Source organism: Phaseolus vulgaris, chromosome 1 (assembly GCF_051622355.1).
Source record: "Phaseolus vulgaris cultivar YP4 chromosome 1, ASM5162235v1, whole genome shotgun sequence".
NCBI lineage: Eukaryota > Viridiplantae > Streptophyta > Magnoliopsida > Fabales > Fabaceae > Phaseolus > Phaseolus vulgaris.
In genome coordinates this window covers 45703523-45722698 of record NC_143498.1, presented here as the reverse complement: position 1 = coordinate 45722698, position 19176 = coordinate 45703523, and the positions used below count along the sequence as shown (strand labels likewise).

Sequence of the window (19176 nt, the reverse complement as noted above, 5' to 3'; positions counted from 1 at the left end):
AGACACCCTCATGACACGTTTGGTACTTCCAAGAAGAAATAAATGAATTACAAGAGTGTGGAAGAAAATCATAGCTACATATACCCTTAGAAGAAGATATATGTAAATATAAAACCAGTATGAAAACATTGCTGAAAAGAGAAGAGAATATATATAAATATAAAACCAGTTCACAACTTCTTATACCAAAACCCCAGCAAAGTTTAAACCCTAAAGAAATAACTCACAGATTTTATTATCTTTTCAAACTAAATATCCTCTCAAATCCGATTTATTTATTAACTTTAACGTAGCTGATTTAGCTTTCCATGAGAAAATTAATTTAAACAACTGAGAAATTACGAAACTCGATGCAAAAAAGTTAAAACATCATACATAAAAAAATACGATATTAAAACGGCAATTAAAAAAGTGATAATTCTGGGTGTAGACTTTATAAAAAAAACTTAACATAATTGAAAAGTACAATATTATTAAAGAATATTATTCTTACGTTCCTTCATCAATATTGCATTAATTCTGCCAATTCACAATCAGCACCACCAGCACTCCAAAAAGGATCGCAAGCTTAACTTTTTCAATGAGCTTATCTTATAATAGCATATATAGAATCTGTTTAAATACAATAAAATTCCATAAAAACTAATGAGACAAAAAAATCTTCAGAACTTAAAATTAGTTTATACAAAAATTAAAAATTAGACCCACAATGATTTTGAAAAATTTATTCAATTTTTCTTTCTATTTTCTTCTCTTGTAAGTGTATATCAAAATGTTTATTCACCCGGACTGATAGTAAAGGAGACATTAATAGGCTGCCAATGACAAAGTAACCAAATAAAAACTACCACAGTGCTTACCTCAGTAGTCAAGAAAATTACAATCTCCAAAAAATAGCTAGCAAGATCAAAAGGAAAAGACAAAATGCAAAATAAAGAAAATTTACATCACTCCACAAGGAAAATTTTATTTTCATTATAAAATAAAACGGTGAATAATATTATAACACGTTACCCAAAGAATATTTGGAAATAAATTTATTCTGTCAAAGCCAAAATATTGACGTCCACCTAGACTAAAAATCATATAAAATATTTAAACAAAATGGTCAAAAACTTGTTTTTAGATGGATTAAAGATTGCTAATTAAGCTTTTATTGATTAGAACTCAAATTTGCCTTTGAATTTTCCGATGGATGAGGTGTGCTCTCGGTGCAAGCAGTGCAAGAAAGAGGATTGTCAACAAGATTGATCCGCAATGTTCGGTGCCTCTCCTCATTCCCAGGTACATGGAGGAGAGCATCCATGATTAAAATGTCCCAGTCACGATGAAGGAAAAAGGAAGACCAAGTTTCATCTGTTTCAAAGAAGCCAAACCAATAATAATTTCCGTTACCTATCAAACTGGCCTCGGTGTTCCCACTTTCCAAACTCTAGATCTTATAAAGTCAAGTACAATTCACAAGCAAAAGAATATAATATGTCAAGGTAAACAGCCAGATCATGGTGGTTATACATACACACTAAAATGGTTAACTAGCAGTTTGTGAAAAGGTTTTCATTCGAATCATAAAGATAAATATTCAAATTACTAACCTCCATTTCGAACTGCCTTCAGCTGCAAGATACCGGTGCCTTGCGGCCCAGAAACAGGAAATGAGCATGAAACAGAATGTCTTTTATGAGCTACTGCAAGAGATGCATTGTACCATGGACCTTTAAGAATAGGTTCTCCAATAGCATCTATTAGTCCTTGGTTCTTGATAGCCTTCTCCATGGCCTTGCTGAAAATTTTGCAGCCAATAACTTTAGGGGCTGCCATGGTAGACAAGTTTTCAACTTTGAAATGTAAAGAACAAAAGTCGAGAAACTACTTATGAGATAAGTCATATGTATTAGTAACAGTCTCATAAAAGTATTGAATAAGCTAACTATCTAGTATCTAATATGTAAAAGAAAAATAAAAATAGAATAGGATTTATAAGGTGAGATAGGATGATGAAGAATTTGAAAATAGCGCTTATTTTAATCAAAGTTGGAGAGCTAGGTAGCTGGAGTGTAGATAGAAAAGGACAAAAATAGAACAAATATCTCAGAAGCCCCTCTTACTCCATGAGAAACTTTTGTAGTTAGCAACTAAGAGTATAATTATTATCTCAGTATTCTAGATCTGATTTGTGCGCACCACCTTAGTGCCCTTGTTCTTTTCTATGGAAAATGAAAATGCCATGCAGAGTAGAGCTATTTCGGGAAAAAAAAAAAGATAACCACAAAACTTAGATGCTAAAAGGTTTCAGTTAAACAAGGACAAGTTTTGGCCTCCTTGAGGAACATAGCCTTTCCATGGACAATAACGATGGGAGTTAGGAAATATCATAAACAAAGTCTAAAAAACACTATGTTAAAATGCATCTCTTAATAGTTTTCTCAGGCCCGGCTAATGCAGTCCCAAGAGATTAAGGTAAAATAACTAGCTATTATCAACTCTTAACTCGGAATACCAAATAACATCTCAATATACCTGCTACATCCACGATATATGGCAAGGTCATCAAGGGCACTCAGAGCGACACCACCAGTAATAGTAACCAAAATAAATGACACTGCCTTTCTACCATAGTATTTGCTGGTCTCTTCATCCACATTCCTCGTGGAACTGCAACAGTTTAAAAAATGGTAGTATATTACAGTTCAATTATGATGTCAATTTCAAAAATATACCTAAAAAATGCATCTATTCTTTAATCATCTAGGAAAAGCATATCTATCTACAGATCCCTAACTAGATAAAAGAAATATGCTAAGAATGACAAGCAACAAGAGCACAAATTTGTATGAGTACATATCCTCCATATTCATTTAAATGAAAAATGTTAACAAGTACTTCGTTTTTTCACTTGCAAAAGAAGTTCAGCTTAAAAAAATAAGTATTACTTTGGGTAGAAATATAGTTTGGATCCCTCATCCGATTTTATTTTTTTTTGTATTTGCTCTGGTAATTTTAAAAGGTTTCACTTTAACACGTTAATCTGTTCAATTTGGTGATACGTGACAAAGTTCGAGAGATGCTACTTCAGATGGGCATTTCCACATTAAACAAAATTAACAATGTTACTGCATAAAATAGACAGAAAGACCATTTTGATATAACAAAACCTAAATAAAACTTTTTAAACTAAACCAAACACTAAGATGAGGAGCCAAAAAATATATTTTTAGCCTATTATTCAACTTCCTTTGCTTTAGAACTCGTCTCGGAATATTCTGAATTCACGGGCTTTACCTATCGCGATGAAAACTGTAAAATTCCTAATTTGAGTTACAGAATATAATTACTTTGTTGAGCTATGAATTCGGAAATTTTAAAGCGTGAAAAATTGAGGGCATTAATGAGTGTTTGAGTACACTCAAAATCCCCAATCCCCAATTCTTGCAAACCTCGTCACATACATATAATTTAACAATTGATCTCTAATAGAAACGCATAACTTACAAAATCTAAAACAGCCAATAAAATTTACGAGTAACAATCAAATCCACTACAAGGCGAAAATAAAGACAAGGAGGGCAATAAGATGGAAATAGAAGAAGAACCATAGAGCTTACGAGGAAATCTGAGGTTTTGGGGAGAGTTTGAGGAATGAGCTTAACCTCTTCACCAACATGATCAATCAACAAATGTCGTGTCACCGTTGTCGGTGGCTTGCGATTTCGCGGTTATCAAAACGAACTACGAGAAATTGCGATGTTGCGTAGTATATTAACGTGAAGATGAAAAATTGTAGGTTTTTTTGGGAACGAAAATGGAGCGAAAACTCAATTATGATAAACCCTAAACTTACAGGACGAGATTCGAGAAAGATTGTGAGTTTTAGTACTATTATTACATCCCAAAACTCAAATTTGAAAATAATTTTACATTTGATTTATTCGATTTTTAGTTAATTCTGTTTTTGTCTTCATTTAATTCTTAAATCTTTTGCATAAATTGTGAGAGGAATAATAAACAGGCTTGTTTTGTTGTTTTCTTTTATTGAAAAAAAAAATCTACAAAATAAACAATTACTTAGTAATTTCTTTAAAAAAAAGAAAAAAGAAAACAAAAGTTTTTTTTTTCTACTTCTACTTTTATACAGTCATATTTTTTAAGCACAACTAAAGATTCAATGATAAAAGACTAATTGCAAAGTTAAAAACAATGTTAGTATAAGGATATTATTTATTTCTGTTTTTCCATTCTTTTTAGAAGATGTTAAGAAAATAGAAAATGATGTGTTAATTACAATAATTTAAATATCCTCACATATTCAGTAGTGGTGAAAGTTCTTCTTATTTTAACGTGATAATTAAAAAATATATATATTAATTATTAAGAAGTAGATTTTAAATATAACTTAATTTTATAAAATAAAATTTATTAAATACTTTAACAAGAAGTAACAATAAAATCTCATTAACGTATGTTCTAAATAATTATAATATAATAATATTTAAATTTAATTCAACATTATAAATTTATTTTATAAGTTTATTTATTTATATACTATAAAATATTTTTATATTTAATCGATTTCAACACTAATATTTTAAAACATTTTAACATTTATATTTTTTTAATAAATAGTTTGTTAAATTACAATTGAAATTTTCATATGTATGTTATTTGATAATACATGTGAGTTTTTACTTCATGTTATTTTTTTCGTATTTTAAATATAGTTGTCAATAAGATTAAATCAGTTTCTTCTTAGATTTTAAGTTTTTCTTTCATAATTTTTTTCTTTTGTAGTATTTTATTTTCTATGTTTGACTTCCTAGAGGATCTTTAAATATCTTTGACTGATTAAAGTAACTTAAAATAAGAGAAGTTAATTATTTTTTAAATTCTAATTTAAGTTTTGTTATAATGATTTGATTTTATATGTATGTATGTGTGAAATGGTGGAAGTTTTTCTTTTGTTTTGGAAAAAATAAATAAACCTTATTAATAAGTTTATGGACATAAATTGAAAATGTTGGATAAAAAATATAAATGCACTATAATACTCTTATTTAGCATCTAACTACTTACGATAATATAAGTAAAAATATAATTTTTTTCAATTTATAAACATCTATTTAGAAAATAAAACAGTGCTTAGTTTCCATGTTGATATATGGGCATAACAAGTGTAAGTATTATCGTCTACATCTTTAAAAAAATAAAACAAGGCAAATTCGTATTCGAATATAATATTTTAAATTCATTTTCATTTATTATTTGATAAACTTGTTTGGGATATAGCACATTTTTCTTAACCATTTAAATGCATTAATGTCTTTAAATGAATTATATTGCAAATTATTGATTTTATTTTATTTCGAATGCCCTACAACAGAAACATAAAAGTTCAACAGAAACATAAAAGTTCAATTATATATATTTATTAAATATATAATTTTAACTTAATTGTTTTAATCATTAAGATTTATATTATTTAAATTTTAAAATAAGTATTTTATGTGTTGTATACTTACAGAAAAAAAATTAACATATATTTTTTTTTCTTTCACTATCTTTTGAATTGATTAGTTTTTTTACACAAGATCATTACATTCAAGGGAAATTTTACCAGTATTTTTTTATTGACTGAAATTCATCATTTATGTGTGATCTATAAAAAAAACTCTTAAAATTTTTATTCGATATACTTATTTAGAGAGTTTTACTCGAATTTCATTGATGATAAAAATGTGTTAAAAATAATGTATTATTAAGTTTGAAAACAAAATAATGTATTAGTCAAGAGCTGAAGGATGTTATCTCCGGTTGCACATATCATTTTGATTATTAAACCTCATATTGACTTTGGGTTCTAACCTAATTTTGCATAGTAATTTCTATTACCGTTTGTTTATATATAAGCTATAAGTATTTGTTAGAACCCATCATTAATTAAAAATACAGAACTTTTTCCAGTAATTATATTTTTATATTTAATCAAAATGTTAACTTTTCATAAGTCTAAATGATGCACTTTCATTTTCCTTTTATTTGAACAAAACTATACTTTAAGTCTCTTGTATTCTCATATATATGATAATTATTTTTCTATATTTTTTTTTTTTAAGTAAGATTATCAATTTTTTAATTATTTAATATTATTTAAAATGTTATTATTTATAATTTAAAAGATAAAAGATTTTATTACTATTATTTATATTATAGAAAGTCAAAACACTACTTCCAATAACGTTGTTTTTATCACAATTATATGGAAAAATTTGTCATAAATATTTCATTTGAGAGTTAAGAGATTACTTCTAATTCAAAATCTTAAAATAATAGATATAATGTATGTTTTTTTTTATATAACTCATTCATAATATTTATTTATGCATGCATGATATCAAACTCACACTTATAATAAAAAAAATATTTATAAATGAATTGATGAATTTGTGACCTCAATTCTAATTAGAAAAGGCATGGGAAGATGATAGGTTTACAATTTTAGGTTTCGGCTGCTGATAAAAATCTTCAATTGAATTTCGTCTATGTATCAACACTGTAAGACGTTTTCTTCGGAATTGTAATCATCCTTTTTATTATAACAAGAGAGAAAACAAAAACAATATAAAGTATAGGTTACGTATCCAGAATAAAAATAGTTTGACATTGTAATCAATTTTAAATTAGCACATTTAGAATAATTGATTTAAAATTTATATCAATAATGATATTTAATCAGGTATTAGTATAAAATTATTTCTTTAATTGCCCATTTAGTCTTTAATATTTATAAATTTTACTTTTTAGTTCTTATATTTAAAGATTGTCAATTTTATCATTTTACATTATTTTAGTTTTTATTTCTACAATTTATAGGGTTTAAAATACATTTAAATGTAAAATTTATTCAATCACATGTAGTAAATGGATAATTACACCCCTTTTGTCATCTAGAATTTGTATCCATCTTCTCTAGGTTTAATTAATCTTTGTTTTGATGTCTAATGTAAAAAGTTTATGGTATTAATTTTTTTTCATTTTTTCAATTTTTTTTTTGTTTGTTTTTATATTTCAAATGTCACATTTTTGTTGCTTTTCTTTCTTTATTATCTTTCATGACTTAGAAAGAAATAGAAAACATTAAAAACGACAAAAGAAATAGAAAACTTGTTAACATAAGAGGATGTACAGCAGAATACAGTTCCAAAAACGAGGAAGCACGTTTTGATTTTGTTTCTACAATTGAATTTTGTTTCAGGAATCTCCCATGGAATATCTTGGAAGATCAATTACAAGTTGTGTACTAGAAATGCAGAAGTGTCAAATAAGCGCGTGAACGAGGCACGTGTAGGGAGAAGAAGAGTTTGTTTGTGTCAATACAAACGTGAAATGAAACAAAGTTGAATTAAGATTTTGGTGTCCCAAGCCAAACAATAATTAGGGTCATGCCCTCCATGTGAAAGGTTGGTATGCTAATGCTAGTACTTTCTTCAATAATGCTTCATTTTCTTTTTCTTCTTTTTGTAATAATATTAATAATATTTATAATGCTTCATTTTAATTACTGCATTGGAAACAATTGTGCCCTTTTCCAAGTTCTTTTCAATTTCCATGTGCACTGTCGTCCAAGTACTCTTCAAGTTGATATTTTTCTGTCATCCAAATGCTATATCTACCACACATTCACCACCCAAATGAATTTTTATTTTTTAGGGGGGGAAATAAACCACCTTTTTTTGTTTATTGATTATAATATTTGACAGAGAAGGTTAAACCACTCACATTCACATGCACCCTCAGGAAAAGTCTTCTACTTTATTATATAAAGGATCCTGCTTTTGTACATTTAAATGTTTTCATTTGGTGTGTGCTACTATAAAAAATCTCTCCCTTCCAATCACTCCTCTGAAATTACATAGATTAAAGGGTCATCGAGGACTCTTTCAGCATCTCAAAAGGGTATTGTTCTTTTCTTCTCTTTCTCTTCCTTTTCCAAACCAAACATTATTTTTCTGTGTTATTTACTGGACAATTAGCATCGTTACTTTTCCTTGTATCCATCATGTCAATTTGTTTTGTGTTTGAAAAACCAATATGCTTTATGACTTTCTCTTCTCTAGTGTTTTTTTTTTTTGGTTTTCCTGAAGAAGTAATTTGCAGTTTTGTTCTATTTTCTCCATGATTTATACTCAAAAGGCTAGGGACAGCCACACAGAAGTTATCTTGAATCAGAAAACATGCTGCTAAGAAGCTCTTCAACTCCAGTTCTTGGATCCCTCCTTTCTAACTTCACAGATAGTCCTAACAACAATATTCACTCAGAATCCAGTCATGCACCTAAACACCTTCCACCAACCAGCTTCCCCCAACATTATCACAAGCTTTATGTCCACCAAACTGGGTCCTTCACTCACCCTTCCTTCTCATGTGGTTCTTCTCCAATCTCTCCCTCGATCGGTGAGCTTGAAAGGCAAAACAAAGGCTTTAGAAGAGTTCAATCTGATGGGAACTTGCAAGACTTAGCCTACTCTTGCAACAATGAAGACATTTTGGAATTTTCCGAGCCTCCTAAGAGGTTTTCAACGAGGAACAGGTGCTTAGTGCTGGAGACCATTCCTTCTTTCTCGGTGGGTAAGCACAATGGCTTGCGTGTAGAAGAGGAAGATGAAGAAATGGAAAGTGAGAGCGAAGATGGGGAGGAGAAGAAAGGAGAGGGGTTGAGTGTGGTGAATGGAGTGGTATTGAGTGAAGGTGGGAAAGCTGAAGATGGAGTTTGCAGGGTGAGTTTTGGTGAGCAGGAAGAGGTTGGTAGTGGTAAAGAAATGTATCTTGCAAAGGGGCTTGGTGTAGAGTGCTGTGGGGATGGCATAGGTGGCTGCATAGGGGGTGGTGGAGGTAGCAGTGATCAAAATCCTTTGGGTTCTGGAGGGAATGGAGATAGGCATGAAGTGGAGGAATTTTACAAGAAAATGGTGAAAGAAAATCCTGGGGATCCTTTGTTTCTGAGGAATTATGCTAATTTTTTGTATCAGGTTAGTTCTGCTTCCTTGTGTTTTCAAAACAAAATCTTGAAATTTTGAAAGGAGAAAACTTAAATACAAGTATTAGGGGTTATTTTTATTATTCTTTAATTTTAATAAGATTTGATACTTTGGTAATTACAATCTTTTAATACTAACCCTTATTATATAGACTTTTGAAATAAAATCTTCAATTCTGATCCGAGAACGTCACAAATCACATCTAAACAGCTATATCTAAGCCTTGATAACCAATTTGTTGGGTCATAATAAGCTACTTTTACAACTTCTTTCAGAGGATTTGGTTACTTGGAAGTGAAAATCCAGTGTTGATTTCAATCAAATGACTTTGTAACTTTAACTACAAATCCCTTAGTGTTAGGAAAAACACCAAAACTTGGGTTTGTTAGTGGGTGTTTTTGGTGATGATTTCTGTCTGTTTACAGTGCAAACAGGATCTTGAAGGAGCAGAGGAGTACTATTCCCGTGCCATACTGGCAGACCCAAATGATGGAGATGTTCTATCACAGTATGGGAAGCTAGTTTGGGAGGTACACCATGACCAAGAACGTGCCTCCAGCTATTTTGAAAGAGCAGTCCAAGCCTCTCCTGAAGACAGGTATGCATGTGATGTGGTGCTGTGCAGAACATTTAGTATATTATGTTATTTTTTAGAGCTTTATATTGTATGGAAATGCATTCTGACAATAGAAGTTATGGTTTTATGATCACAGCCATGTACATGCAGCATATGCTAGTTTCCTATGGGACGCAGAGGAAGAGGAGGATGGTAACAATGAACCACAGTGTTTACCGCCTCATTCTCATCAAGGAGCTATGGCTACAGCAGGTGCTTGAATGGGTGGGGTTCGACAGCACAAGCGAGTGTCTTATCATCATGTATTGAAATTCTTGTATCGAAGGCAATGTATGTAAGGGTTGGTTCTGTTCAGAGGGCTGCACATTCTATTAATAACACAAACCTACGATCTGTAGCTTTGAGTTTCTGTAGCACAGTTGGTTCGTTTCCTTTGGATGCCAAATTAGTAAGACGTGCTCAGAGTTGTGCGAAAACCAATAATTTAATCAACGTCTACTGCTTGTTAACACGTTTTATTTGGGACTAGTACTTGTATGTTTCATCAAAGGCATTGCACTACTTAAGAAGGAGAATATATATTAGATGAAGAAAATGGCATGAACTGAGGAAACAACACATTAAGCCATTGAACTACAAATATCAGAACATTGACACACAGGAGGGAATCAACATGGTAAGTAATGAGAACGTACCAGCTTGAAACATACACAAGGGACGGATCATGAAAAAGGTTATGGAAGACCTCCATCTGAACTCAACTTTGAAGGTTATGAAGGGTCTTCTTGAACTGATTATAGAAAGGAGAAGAAGGAATTGAATGTTGTTGCTCAACATCTGTCTCATGGAAAAGCCACTTTCTATTTCGTCAAATCATGATACCCACAAGAAATGAGACCGATAAACTTTAAAACTGACTTTTAATAGCAAACACACATGTTTAAACGAAATAGTAGATTTTATTTATAGAATATTATGGAACTTTACACGTAGAAGTAAAAAAAACTTTGCGTGGTGTTCAATAATCTTTACTCAAGATTCTAACAAAATAATCTAGCATGTAAAACATGTACAGGATAAATGTCTTTTTTATATAATTAGAACATTCGTTAAATTAGTAATTTTTAAATATATTCATCAATTACAAAAACAGTATGTTAAAACCTTTGGAAGAAAAACAATTACAAAGTCATTTTTAAATTAAATTAGAAAAACAATTACAAAGTCAAATACAAATGAAAAATAATTCATATTTGGAAGAAATATTTTTCATGAATTACAAAAACAGTATGTTAAAACCTTTAAAAACGAGTATGAAAAACTCTTAAGAATGTAAAAATAATGAGATTTCAATTTTAAAATTTATAATACCGATGAATTGCTAACACAGCCAAACGGTAGAAATTCAATTAAAATATCTAGAATTTTTAACCACTTGAGAACAATTTGTTTATCAAACTCAATTAAAAATACCTAAAGCTTTAAATATCATCCGTAGCTTTTGATATACGGTTTAGCTAACATAACATAATTCTAACACGTTCAAGCATTATCCATATGCGGCATAAGATTAAAATTATAAAACCATGTTCACGATGAAAATAAAGACCCAGTATGTAGCTATATTAACAAAATGGTTTTGAATTGATTTGGGTTTTCAAAATAATAGATAATGTAGTTTTAGTTGTTTTGAAGTAAAGTCGATGATTAAATGAAAAGATTTGACTATTTACTAAAGGCAAAATGGAAGAGAAAAATTATAAGATTCCACCCAGGGGTACTTACTAAAGGCAACGAGCCGATAAACACATAGATGCACCCCATCTGATTGATTTCTAAACTAAACCACATATTACTTTCAACACCCCTTCTGATTAAAATGCCGCCACAATCCAAACACGGAACATTACAAACAACCAAAACTTCCCACCTGAATGGCATGCTAAAGAACATTCAAGGGGAACCAACTGATCTATGCTTGCGAAACAAACTGTTTTTAAGTCTCAATGGCTTTTACTTGAACAAGACGCACCCAAACGTAAGACTACTTTATGTGAAACCACAGAAGAAAATGTTCTGCAGTAAATACCCACACCAAGCATAGATTTCACTGTTCTGCAGTATAAGCCCTTTCAACAGCATCTTCTCAGTCCTTGCTTTTGCCAAAATTTTATCATCGTGAACTACGCTGAACATAACCATCGCCTCTTAGTCTGGAGTAGTCTGAATTCTCCAGATTACTTCCCCTTCCCATGTTCCTAGCACCAAAACGCCCTCTTGGAGCATCTGCTTGATAGCTGCTTCTGCCTCTTCCCCTTCCTGATCACCAAAATCAAAAGTAAGTGGATGTCAATATAACCATATCATTTTATAATTTTAACAGAAAACACTTCAGAACTGACCACGAAGACCATCAAAATTTTACAGACATATCTCTTCCAAATCAATTTATGTATAAATATTGATAGTATACTAGGATGAGTTTCTCCATAAGCACCTCTAGGAAAAAAAATTGGAATTAACTTTCGATACTAAATTTAGTTCATCGCTAAGCTAATTTGTAAGAAAAAATCATATATTTTTTTATGTTTAACCTGTGCATAAGTTAATTTTAGTTATGGAGAAACTCATTTCAACCTTTTCTTGTGTTTCTCCAAACGGGTCCAAAATAAAATAAGTTTCAATAAAAAAGGGAGCACGTAGTGTAAGTACAGATGAAGCTTAGGTATGCCATAGGCATTTACAAAAAGCTTAGGTATCCCTAGAATAAAACTAGGCAAAAATCCATCGAATACAAGAAAGCCCAAAAGAATCCCAGCTCAAAAAAAAAACGATAAAACCACATCATTTTTAATGTACTGGTAAATCTTCTAAAAGTTTTATTTTGGTCATTCACACCAAGTTAAACTGTAGTACCAAAAACACATATTCCAATCCTCTAATGTTATTATAAGGACAACAATCGAAACAAGGATAGCCAACCTGCAACCAGTCATATTATATTTGGTCTGGAAAAAGAGGAAATAATTGCATTACATATATTTGGTCTGCAAGTCTACTTCCTGGGTTTATACCTTACGATTCAACCATATTATCTTCAATCCAATTCCAGGATGGACCCATAATTCCTCCTTCTAAAACTGTTGGAGCCCTCTTTCACTAATTAAAAAACGAAAATATAGACACCATCCACAAAAATTATATTTATTATGTCTGTTGCTTAACAAAAAGTCTGTATTCTCCCTAATCTTAAATCAAACCCATTAGTCTCCTTCAAGTACTAATATGACATGCCCTTTAGAACTTAATACTTTGGGGTTTAACCTAAATTACCTAATAGGGATCTGTTTATTAGAAAATTCTTTAGAAACACTATTAGGAGAGAAAAATACAATACAAAGGAAAAAGGAAATCAGTTTCTCCATAAGCTAAAATTAGTTTATGCATTAAAGAACAGATTTTGGAGAAGCTAATAGGAAACAACTATAAATTAGCTCATGCGTAAGATAATATTAGCTTATGGAGAGGCTCATTTCTTTTTCCTTATTTTTCTCTCTAAAAATTATTTATGGAGAAGTTCCTCCAATCATGCATGCACATTTAGTAATAAATACCAATTTCTTCATAACAGGTTCCCTAGCATGTACAGCCAAAAGAAAAGGCTATCACTCAAATCACTAATGCTATTAAACATGTATTCATTAGGTGTGCACTGCTACACTAACAATTGCAGCAAGCGATAAACACCTTCCAAGGATATAGACCACACAACTTGAGAAGCTAAAACCTTTGAAAAGAGTAAGAGATAAATGAAAAGGTAGAACATTACTTCCTCCTCGAACTGCACTGCCACTGTTTGGCCTCCGCTCCTCTATGTATACTTGTCTTCCAGCCAACTGAATTGGAGAAGCCTATAATAAAGTATAGAATCAAGTTAGATAAGAACCATGTCATTACAACAAAAAGAGTCCTGTAAATCAACAACAAAAAAAGATGTTATATGTGTGTTTTCAGTTTAACAAGGTACTTAATATTAGATTATCAAATGAATGTTGGGTTTAACAAGAAAACACGACATAAAATAAGCACAAACCTGAAGCGCATTTTGAACACCAATAATGTCTTCAAATTCCACAAATGCATAGCACACTCCAATTTCCTGTACACATCAATTTTTACTTTACCTTTTGTAAATTTCTCATGAATAATGAGCATTTAATTTAATCCAACGAGTGAGGAGCTACCTTTCGAACCCTAATGAATATTCCATCTGGCTTAATTCTGCCAAAACTCTTAAATTCCAGGTCAATCTCTGCTTCAGTAACGTTAGCAGGCAAGTTTCTCACATAGACAGAGGTTACTTCACCTGGAACGATTAAGATCAGAAATCAACTTTTAATGTTTTAATTCTAAAAATTCTAAGACTATGTTAGACAATGTGAGTCATGCAACAACGTTCAAGAAATGTGGTTTCCAAAATGCTAGAACTGAACCATTTTCACCATAAAGAATGTCGAAAAAAAAATTATAAATATTATGGATCAAAATGTTTATGCACATAACATCCTCTGGCGTTTAGCGTCTGCCAAAATAATTTTGGCCTGAAAAATCTTCCTGCATGTATAATTTTCACTCCTAATAGAAAATAGAAAGTCCAGCAATCAAGACTTCTCCAAGAATGAAAACAAAATCCCACACCATTACAAAAATGATACAAGTAATAAAAGTATATAGACACCAGCAACACAACGAAAAGGATCATAATATGATAAACTAAACCTTCATCTTCTAGTCCATAACTTTCATCTGCAGGCTCAGACCCTGACTCAGGGACATACATAGATGCAGGGCTTGACTGCTGAATAGCAGGCTGTGCTACATGGTTCAACTCTGAAGGAGGTGGACCACTTTTAAAGGTATATTGTGGAATATGCTGTGGAGCGGCTGACAACACAGGCTGCCCTTTGGAGACTAGTAACTGCAAGTTCATTGTGACACGATTAAATTAAGAAAAAATCCCAAAAGCTGAAAATCAATTCTTCTTTGATTATGTTTAAGTCCAACATGTATAAAAGGACAATAAATTAACACTTCACTAATATTTGATGCCAAGTTTTTATTTAAGAGAGGCCAGGCAAAGAAAGAGAAAATTCCAAAGTAACTTCTGACAAGAAAACTGAATTTCTTGACGACCTTAAAATTTTCAGTCCTTTACTGTTTTCCTCCGTCATCTAAGATACTACAAAATATAATTCTGCCTAGTCAAAAACCCCCCTAAAGAAGACAAATAAGGGAAAAAATTACATAAAGTTTCTGTGTTGTTTGCGTGTACTGTTTTTCAATCAAAATTAAATGCTAGTAGCCCAGACGGAAATCTACATCTAGGAGAGCTAAATAAACCTCAACACATTCTTGATTGCAAACAATTTCAGGAAATCATGATTATGGAAACATAAAAGACTACTTAAAAGATGGTTTAAGTAAAGATTTGTTACTTCAACAGTATGTACACGTTGTTAATGGACAGTGCATAGTTACACAAAAATAAAAAGTTTATTAAAAAAAGACTGGTGGAAGTATTACATACAATAGAAGCGTAAGTTTTCTTAGGAGGCTCTTCAAAAGACTCTTCCACAAGAGCTGCAGGGGGGTCTTTGACAGTGTGCGCAACACTATGCATTGGGGGAGATGCCTCCTGCGCAGAAGTTTCCTCCACAACAATTTCGTTTTCAAGATCTTCATGTAGCTGCTGGTGGTGCTCAGGAAGACTGTACTTGTCCACTGGATCATCATCAATATGAACTGAGTTGACATATTCCCTAGCTTCTTCCTCCAAACCGTAGTCTGATGCTGCTAAATCACAAACTCAGGATTCAATAAAAAAAACACAATTCTTTTTCTATAAAAAAAATTCTGCAATACATATACATATTATTTAATTTTAGTTTGGACAGATCAAGATTAAGGGCTGTGAGAAAATCTGTCATACCAGCAAGCATTCTCAGAAACCTATTATGGTTACTTAAAAACTTTGTATTGAATATGGAACATTTGATGCACAGATTATGAATCCCCTCTTAACTAAATAGATTAAAGCACAAATTTTCAGTTAAACTAGTACAAAATTGTCCTAAAAACATCATTCTGCAGCTAATTTACCTGGGGGCTCTGCAAGAGATGCAGAAACATGTGGTTGTGTATCCATTGCTTCGGATGCCACTGGTATCATATTTGGGTATGTAACGTCTTCTTCAACAAAATGAAAGATATCATTCAGGACAAAGTAGCCCTTCTCCTGAGGAGCGAGAAAGAATGTTTGAACAAACTTCCGCCTTCCACTGATATCCTTCAACTTCACAGAACCTGAGACCATGACAAGGACACCGCCATCCCAAGAGTCAAGAGAATTGATTGTCTTGATCTCAATTGAAGTGAAACTCAGTAACGAGACAATTGAATGAATTTGCTGCATGAGAACCCTAACTTGGTCAGCTATAAGCAAGCATTTAAACCAAAAATAAAATGTAGAAAAAAATCACGCAAGTAATTATCAGACATGTATCTGAAAAAAAAAATAAGGGTATGTTAACTTTGAGAGAATATTTTTGTTCACTCTTTCATCAGCTTGATTTCACTTCTAGTTTTTTTTTTCTGTTTTCACTGTTTCCTATATAAATTTTTCAAAACACAACAAAATAATGCAAATAGAAAGCATTCTCTCAGACAAAAGAGAAAAAAGTGTAAAAACAGGAAGTAACAAACAAAAGGAAGATTTCATACCAAAACAGACTGAAATGACAATTATGTGTCAATTGAGAGCACCAAAACTAATAGAATTATAACAAACCTACAGCCAATTCATCCAAAAACCAAACCAACCTAAAATCGAACATCCAATCAGTGTTCTCAAGCTACAGCCACCATGTAATAGAATTTTATCGCCATGTTTACAAAAAAAAAAATAACCTCCACAATATTCCAACCAAGCACAAATCGAAAAAAAAAATTCCTTAGAACATTGACAACCTAAACAGAACAGCCACCTCAGAAATCTTAAACACCACTTCTCATAAACAAAAGTTAAAAAAAAAAACGCATGAGCTAGAAAGGCATACCAACACATCTTGCGCAGATTCCACGGAATCGCCATCGACACGAATCATGGTACTGGAATCAGAGTAAAACTGGTGAACAAGATTCGGCTGCTGGCGGAGAATCTGGTAGTACTGTCCAACGAAGTAGGAGCCAACCTGAAAGCATAGAATGAGAGCAGCGACTAAGCCCTGACTTACGGCGGATCAAAGCGCAAACAACGGAAACAAAAGGCGGCATAAGAGAATACCTGCGTGGCACTAACGGAACCGGGATAAGACGACGCCATCTGAAAGAGCGTTGAAGTTCAGAGCATGCAGAGATTCTCCCAGGTCTTGCGGCAGATCGAGGAGAAAAGAGCGCGCGAAAACCCTAAATCGAGAAAGAGATGAAAAGGTTTTGCGGCGTTGGGCTTAAAACCCAATGAAGAGGCCCAAGGAGGGAGAGAGAAAGAGATTGGAGTAAAGAGAAGCAAGGATGGAAAATGATGGAAGTGTGCAGTTATAGATCGGAGCTTGAGAATGGTGCTGCGCAGCTTAGAGTGTTAAAAAATGAGAGAGCTCTTCTGAAGAGATGCGTGAGTGGAATGTGATGTGATTCTTTTATATTTTATTTATAATAAAAGAAGTGCGTCAACAAACCATAGCCCTCCGATTGCTTATCTTATGTTTAGTCTGCCAAGTGTCAACGGGTCAGATTGATTTCAGGCTACACACCACACTTCTAGACTTTAACTACCAATAGTTAAGCCATGATTATGTATAGTTAAGCTGCAAGAATCTTCCTTAATTGTGGACTTCAACAAGTCACAACTTTTCTATCAATATTCAATCAATAGTGTAAATGCAAAAACAGTTTCTTAATTTTAAAACTTTTTCTAAATTCATCTCAAAAATTATATCATTTAAAGTGAATATATATTTATATATTTATATATTTATATTCCGTATTATGACCGTATCTAATCCATGATTAATGAAACAATCATGTTCTGTTATAACGTTAGGCGTATGAGTATTGTTATTTTTCGTTCATTTCTAGTTTTTTTTTTCATGGTTTGCTTTAATTGTATTTTCGCAACAATTCAAGCATTATTTTTCAAAAAATCTATTCAGATTTATACCAGCTTATAAATCACTAACCTAATCTGATAAAATAATTATTGTGTAAAATAAAATGGTTTATTTACAATAATATATAATCCATATTCTAGTATTTGGTGGAAGACTCCACCACTCAAATAATAAGGTGTTTAAATTATTAATGGTCATTTAAGAGCGAAGTTCCTTGATGCTAATTGTGTGGGAAAGAGACGCTGTTAAAACAAGATGAGCTCACCTAAAAAAATGTGATGTTACAATAAATTATGTAATTGTTGTTACATGTGAATTATAATGATTGTGTGTATGACAAATCTTTATGACATGCTTAGAGCAATATACAATAAAATTAAAATTCTATACTTTTTCATTTTGCTTAATAAAAAATGGGTTATAAAAAAGTTTAAATATATAAAAAAATATCTTTATATTAAAATATATGTAAGTAATTTTAAAGGATAATTTATTTAAATTTTAAAAATTTATGTAAGTAATTTGATTACTTAAAACTATGAATTTTATTTTATTTTTTAAAAATTATAATCTATCCACCACTCTTTATACGTGCATTAGTTTATTGTATATATTGAGGTGATGAAAGATGACATTAGTTTGTGTGTTAGTATCAATGTATTTAGAGAGCAATTTGTGCAATAAATAACATGTGTAGTTTAGTATATGAGTAAAGGACATAGTTTCATTGGAAATTTGATTGCATAGATTAAGATATTAAGTAATTAAAAATTAAAAGAGATTCATAAACCAAGCTTTGATAATTAGGTGTATCGACTACCCTAGTCTAGAAAGAATAACATCTTGATAAAGTGGTGATGGTGCACACTCATGACTAAATTAATAAATGTTTATATCCCTATTATGTGTTTAAAGGTATGTATAAGTGAGTGAAGTTGTTAAAAAAGATTTTGAGTGATCAATCTATGGGAAATGGGTATTACTAGGTAGGTGTGTTGAGATGTGTTACATGTGATAACATAATTTGATTAAGATATTGTGGATATATCTATTTTTTTAATGTTGAAAATGATGCATACACCTATTACCCATCTTCATACAATGGATATGTTATATATAGAAAGGGTTGTTGAGATTATGGTGATTGCATTGAAGCAACAAAGTGTCATTATGACATAAAAACAACTTGTGTTACATCAATTAGAGAATTCTAAGAGGACAACTGAGATATCTCCTCCTATTTTGTAGTATGTGTTTGATAATCTGGATTATTTTACAAAGCATATACCTCCTAAGTTTAATAGGAAATTTGTTCCAAATCAAGCAAAATAGTGGATAAAAAATATCAAGATTTTTAATATTATAAACTACTATAGGAATATAAGTTTTTCTATATTGTATA

The 19176-nt window shown here is 31.4% G+C and overlaps 3 protein-coding genes across 8 annotated transcripts; 1 reads left to right on the top strand and 2 right to left on the bottom strand.

Annotated features, from left to right (window-relative positions):
- Positions 1–941: 941 nt before the first annotated feature.
- LOC137814323 (cytochrome oxidase complex assembly protein) lies at positions 942–3892 on the bottom strand. 4 transcript variants are annotated; one of them, XM_068616999.1, is made up of 4 exons: positions 3606–3892; positions 2521–2655; positions 1596–1783; positions 942–1356 (listed from the first exon to the last, which is right to left on the bottom strand). In XM_068616999.1, exons 1-4 carry the CDS (start codon positions 3662–3664, stop codon positions 1154–1156), a joined length of 585 nt encoding a protein of 194 aa, XP_068473100.1. In that variant the 5' UTR covers positions 3665–3892; the 3' UTR covers positions 942–1153. The 4 variants fall into 4 exon arrangements, with proteins under 4 accessions (XP_068473100.1, XP_090159894.1, XP_090159896.1 ...); XM_090303768.1 differs by having other exon boundaries at positions 3651–3892; XM_090303770.1 differs by having other exon boundaries at positions 1596–1814; positions 3606–3853.
- A 3670-nt stretch (positions 3893–7562) lies between these two features.
- LOC137814330 (uncharacterized) lies at positions 7563–10085 on the top strand. Of its 2 annotated transcripts, none has more exons than XM_068617012.2 (4): positions 7563–7950; positions 8188–9023; positions 9458–9630; positions 9746–10085. In XM_068617012.2, the coding sequence occupies exons 2-4, from the start codon at positions 8229–8231 to the stop codon at positions 9867–9869; spliced, it is 1092 nt and encodes a 363-aa protein (XP_068473113.1). In that variant the 5' UTR covers positions 7563–7950; positions 8188–8228; the 3' UTR covers positions 9870–10085. The 2 variants fall into 2 exon arrangements, with proteins under 2 accessions (XP_068473113.1, XP_068473115.1); XM_068617014.2 differs by having other exon boundaries at positions 7940–8044; positions 8152–9023.
- Positions 10086–11461: 1376 nt separating this feature from the next.
- LOC137814329 (Nuclear transport factor 2 (NTF2) family protein with RNA binding (RRM-RBD-RNP motifs) domain-containing protein) lies at positions 11462–17335 on the bottom strand. 2 transcript variants are annotated; one of them, XM_068617011.1, is made up of 9 exons: positions 16952–17335; positions 16725–16859; positions 15769–16075; positions 15197–15459; positions 14389–14587; positions 13854–13975; positions 13703–13768; positions 13439–13520; positions 11462–11928 (listed from the first exon to the last, which is right to left on the bottom strand). In XM_068617011.1, exons 1-9 carry the CDS (start codon positions 16988–16990, stop codon positions 11783–11785), a joined length of 1359 nt encoding a protein of 452 aa, XP_068473112.1. In that variant the 5' UTR covers positions 16991–17335; the 3' UTR covers positions 11462–11782. The 2 variants fall into 2 exon arrangements, with proteins under 2 accessions (XP_068473112.1, XP_068473111.1); XM_068617010.1 differs by having other exon boundaries at positions 15197–15462; positions 16952–17296.
- Between the last annotated feature and the right edge of the window lie 1841 nt (positions 17336–19176).

Coding starts and splice junctions, on each gene's coding strand:
- LOC137814323 (XM_068616999.1), bottom strand. CDS start 3,664: ATGTTGGTGAAGAGGTTAAGCTCATTCCTCAAACTCTCCCCAAAACCT. Junction 2,656..3,605: donor CCAAAACCTCAGATTTCCTC/GTAAGCTCTATG, acceptor AAACTGTTGCAG/TTCCACGAGGAATGTGGATG. Junction 1,357..1,595: donor GAAGGCAGTTCGAAATGGAG/GTTAGTAATTTG, acceptor TCTTTGAAACAG/ATGAAACTTGGTCTTCCTTT.
- LOC137814330 (XM_068617012.2), top strand. CDS start 8,229: ATGCTGCTAAGAAGCTCTTCAACTCCAGTTCTTGGATCCCTCCTTTCT. Junction 9,024..9,457: donor ATGCTAATTTTTTGTATCAG/GTTAGTTCTGCT, acceptor GTCTGTTTACAG/TGCAAACAGGATCTTGAAGG. Junction 9,631..9,745: donor CAAGCCTCTCCTGAAGACAG/GTATGCATGTGA, acceptor TTATGATCACAG/CCATGTACATGCAGCATATG.
- LOC137814329 (XM_068617010.1), bottom strand. CDS start 16,990: ATGGCGTCGTCTTATCCCGGTTCCGTTAGTGCCACGCAG. Junction 13,521..13,702: donor GTGTTCAAAATGCGCTTCAG/GTTTGTGCTTAT, acceptor ACTTTATTATAG/GCTTCTCCAATTCAGTTGGC. Junction 11,929..13,438: donor CAGTGCAGTTCGAGGAGGAA/GTAATGTTCTAC, acceptor TTTGGTGATCAG/GAAGGGGAAGAGGCAGAAGC.